This window comes from Triticum urartu, chromosome 7A (assembly GCF_056163025.1).
Source record: "Triticum urartu cultivar PI428250 chromosome 7A, HENAU_Tu73, whole genome shotgun sequence".
In the NCBI taxonomy this organism is placed as follows: domain Eukaryota; kingdom Viridiplantae; phylum Streptophyta; class Magnoliopsida; order Poales; family Poaceae; genus Triticum; species Triticum urartu.
In genome coordinates, this window is record NC_141879.1 from 573,573,570 (window position 1) to 573,578,087 (window position 4,518).

General features: G+C 49.2%; 1 protein-coding gene across 1 annotated transcript; it reads left to right on the forward strand.

Moving 5' to 3' along the window:
* Window positions 1-2,680: 2,680 nt before the first annotated feature.
* LOC147960494 (uncharacterized) lies at window positions 2,681-3,551 on the forward strand. The gene is made up of 3 exons (XM_087533377.1): window positions 2,681-2,764; window positions 2,847-3,086; window positions 3,168-3,551. The coding sequence occupies exons 1-3, from the start codon at window positions 2,681-2,683 to the stop codon at window positions 3,549-3,551; spliced, it is 708 nt and encodes a 235-aa protein (XP_087389503.1).
* The last annotated feature ends 967 nt before the right edge of the window (window positions 3,552-4,518 follow it).

Genomic DNA, 4,518 nt, shown 5'->3' on the forward strand with positions numbered 1-4,518 from the left:
TTCACCCACCGTTTGCTATTTTTCTCGAGGGAAGCCACTAGTGAAACCTACGGCCCCCGGGTCTCTTTCTCATATATTTGCCTTTGCTATCTACTTTTCCTTTGCATTTATTTTCAGATCTATTAATCCCAAATATGAAAAAAATACTTTGCTGCACTTTATTTTATTTGCAATCTATTTATTCAATCTATTACAACTTTCTCCCGTCCGCGCACCAATTTCTGGCGCCGTTACCCGAAAGGGATTGACAACCCCTTTAACACGTCGGGTTGCGAGTGGTTGTTATTTGTGTGCATGGGTTGTTTACGTTGTGTTGCTTGGTTCTCCTACTAGTTCGATAACCTTGGTTTCATATCTGAGGGAAATACCTACCGCCGTTGTGCTGCATCATCCCTTCCTCTTTGGGGAAACAACGACGTAGCTTCAAGCAACATCAGGTCACCAGTGCTTCAAAGAGTTCGTCACCTTGGAGGCCGATGAGGGTGGCAGGCAACGAGGATCCTGGGTGCGCGGGCTAGAGCAGTACGGCAAGGTCGTCCATGCAATTCTTGACTGCGGTGAACCCACTCGACCATCATCTGGCGCATGCGAGAGGCGAAGTCGGTGTCGACGAGGGCTATGACGCCAGCGGTCGCCAGCACCGTCTGGAAACGCTCCGCGGTGCGGGGCCATTGGTCGGCGTCTTGAAGAACCTGGCACAGCCGACTGCCGCACGCGTCCATCGACGCCATGGGTGCTTGTGGCTTCTGGTCACTTGGTCTTGGTCTTGGATTGGAGTGGACAGTGTTGTGCAGAGACTAGGAGTAGATGGATGGGAGTGGTGTGGTGCCTTTACATGACAGTCCAAACTGTGTTGCATTCACATGCTCCATTCTGCTTCTCCAATTACTTACTCCTACCTCTACATGGTACTTAAATGCGGAGGCATCATTGACCGTTCAACGTTTCAGGAATCGCTACCCTCTGCATCGTTGGCATTCAAGCCGTATCAACGTAAATGTGTGTCAGGAGATGTTCCTGTCGATGACGGGGTGCCTATGGTGACTTCATAAATTTCAAGATGATATGCCAGCTTAGTCTTTCCGAGGTTCTCATAGGGTAGGGTGCGCGTGTGTGCGTTCATACGGGTGAGTGTATGTGCGTGTATATGAGCGTTTGCATCTGTACTGTGTTAAAAAATGTAAATGTGTGTCAAAAAGAGACTAGTCAGTACTAGTATATTCAATATTGTGCATCACGACCAAGGCGAAGAGGAAAATGAGAGGACTACATATTTATTTACGTGTAGATTCACTTATTTTGCTCCATACGTACTCATTTAGGGTGTAGTCTAGTCACTTGTTGAAATCTCTAGAAAGGAAAATATTGTACTCCTTTCCGGTTTATAGGGCTATACTAGCAAGTAGTACTACAATAGTGAGCTCACATAGTAATGTTGTCTCATGCAAGAGCCTGGCTATATGTGTGCTCCAAGGCTCTGCACCACGCCCCACCCCTACACAAGGACTGCCACGCGAGCATTCGCAACTGCCATGTTCGGGTTGCGCTTGGCTCTTTGCCTCTTCGAGAACACGAACAATGATGTTACTACTACTACTTCTACAGTATCGAATCCACTGCTGCATGTCCATCCACCATGTGCGGGAGGGATAGCTTGTTGTAGTATAAGCAAAAGCCTGTTATCGTCTGTGAGCCACCGCGCGCATGGCGAGGGAGAAGGCGTGTAGTAGTAAAATCAAGCTTCTCCTCGTTGTACGAGTTGACGCGACACATCATAGCACTGGCCCCACATGCTTGCCTCTAAACTTGGCTAAAAGACCCGCAATGTAGAATATATTTGCTGCAACCTCTAACATTTATCCCACCACAAATTAAAATATATATTCCTATCTTGACCAGATGAGAGTGCAAACTCCAATCACCAGGATGACAGGTAGGGCCAGAAGATTATTTTCATAAAAAATGCTTTGAGATGGCCTCATAGCATGGAGCTGACCCCAACGATTGTAAGCTTATAGGCATGGTACACGCTATCCTAGACTACTCTACACATGAAACTGCCACATGAGCGTCCGGGCAGTGCTTGGCTCTTTGCGTCTTCGGGAAGTCGAACAATGATGGAGTACTACTGCAGTGTAGTACTATAGTATGCTTCTGGTCATCTGACATCGAATGAACTGCTGGATGTCCACCACGTGTGGGAGGGAGAGCGTGTAGCGAAAGCTTCTCCTAGTCCTACCAGCCACCACGCTCATGGGCGAGGGAGGGACGCAACTTCATTGACTTAATGCTCCTGCCTTTGCGTGTATGACAGGTGGGTCCAACAGGTGGGTGGTCCACCTGTCATACAACCAAAGGCAGGTGCAGTTAAGGCACCATAGCTCAGTCCGCGAGGGAGAGGGCGTTGTAATCAGACTTCTCATTGTTATACGAGTTGACGCGACACATCAAAGCACTCCACTCGATATATTTCAATAATTTGCATTTATCGATGCATTAATTACAATGCATGCATGCATGCATGCCATTAATCTCCTTTTCATATTTGCATGTGTTGATTTAATGCACCTTGAAGTAGTATGAATATGTGACGGTAAAGCTTTGTAATGCCCTGGCCCTTAAGCGAGAGATGGTTGTGCACGAGGAGGGCGATATCATGTAGATAGAACAGGACCCGGCGATGGAGATCTCTATGGTCTCGATGGACCTCACCTTGCTCCACTGCCCCTTGCGCCTCCGCCACTTGAAGCCTCCAGTGTATGAGGTTCGAATACAACTCGTCCGTTCGGCTGATCGAGCAAGGTGCAGGTTTCTTGATTGATGTGCTATTTGATTGATTTGTGCAGTGCAAGGGAGGGCACCTGGCTTGCATGGACTGCCGCGTCGAGCACCCAGGGAACCAGTGGCAGTGCCAGAAGTGCGAGCGCGGCGGTGGCTTCGACGTGCGCAACACAGCGGTGGATGCCATCCTCTCCTCGGTGAGGGTGGAGTGCCCGCACGAATGTTGTGGGCTCTACGTCACTTACCACAAGCTCGCCGATCACCAGAGCGTGTGTCTGCTCGCGCCCTACAAATGCCCCGTGCCCGTATGTGGCTACGAAGGCCCGCCATCGGCGCTCTCCCACCACATCATCACCGTGCATCCCATGCCCGTGCACATGATCTAGTATGGCAAGGTGCTCCAGCTGCAAGTGCCATTGTCGGAGCCACGGCTCTTGCTGTTCGCGGAGGAGGACGGTCGCGTGTTTTTCTTGATCGGCGGCGTGCTCGACATTGGCGCACCTATCGCCATGTCAATCTTCTGCATCAGAGCGGGGGCGTCCCCACTTCCGCACAACATGGCCAAGCTGTGGGCGAACGGCCCGCCAAGGGAGCCCAAAGGCAGGACCGACACCGTCAAGGTGGAAATGGAGGTGACAAGCAGTAAGGATATCGGCGACGTCGCCGTGCAGGAGCTGACCTTCTTCAAAGTTCTGCCCAAACTGCTGGCCGGGGCTCGGTTGTCGAGGACGGTGTCCCTCCACATTCAGACTGACAAGCTCACCTCCTAAATGATTCTACAGTGCCTTCTGTTTGTATTAGTAATATGCTAATATAGGGGTTAGCTAGGTCTACTTTAGCTTAAGAGATGGTGGGTTTTGGTGGCGATGCAAAAATTACTTCGACATCAGATCAACAGTTAAAGTAATTTCCAACAGTCGAACAGATATTTTGTGTCTGTTGGATATAAAGATCCTTTGTGTAAGAAGTATAACAACTTATATGCTTGTTTGTTCAGGAAGTGTTGCATACTTGTGCGAGTTGACGCGACACATCAAAGTAGTATTACTACTAGTAGTACTCCCTCCGATCCTAATTTCTCTGCGCATAAGTCGAGGCACAGATACCAAGGAGGGTATGGTTGTGTCTATACTTGGACAACTCACCCGACTGCGCACCAGGCAGATGAAACTCGTGTCGTGTTGGTGCTGTGTGCGGCCCGCACATTAACCAAAACCTCGCGCCTCCAGCTTAGCCTCCGCGTTTTAAACTTCTCGATCTCAAGGCCAAGGAGCAATGTGACACCTATGATAGAGCCAATCGGATGGTTGAGAACACTACAATTCGTAGCTACAGATCCGTGAGTGAGAGAGGATGAGTGCGTGTGTGCACCTATGCTCTTCCTGTATAACGTACTAAACTCAGAGTACAAGTGTATGTGGGTGGCATCGACCTAGGGAGCTAGAGATGGTGCCTGCGAGAAGTTCAGAGCAATAGGTGTAAGTCGTCTGAAAAAAGACTAGTCTATAGCTCGCCACAAAGCTATTCGTGTCGAATGCCCCAATAACCTAAGATATGTATCCGACAGTGCCTGTTGTTGCACGTACACAGCAGTAGAAAAATAACTACCATGGCATATGCTACACCACGACCGAGAACACGTGCCCATGTTACACCATCCGGGAATAGTGCCGCACTTCGAAACTAGAACCGTCAATAAATTTTGAGCTTGCGTCTCGTCACATTCCAAATTACTAC

What these genes read in the sequence shown, in the direction of transcription:
- LOC147960494 (XM_087533377.1), top strand. Translation starts at nt 2,681, where the DNA reads ATGGAGATCTCTATGGTCTCGATGGACCTCACCTTGCTCCACTGCCCC. An exon ending in TGAAGCCTCCAGTGTATGAG is followed by an intron (nt 2,765 to 2,846) that starts GTTCGAATACAA and finishes TGATTTGTGCAG; the next exon opens with TGCAAGGGAGGGCACCTGGC. An exon ending in CCTACAAATGCCCCGTGCCC is followed by an intron (nt 3,087 to 3,167) that starts GTATGTGGCTAC and finishes CACATGATCTAG; the next exon opens with TATGGCAAGGTGCTCCAGCT.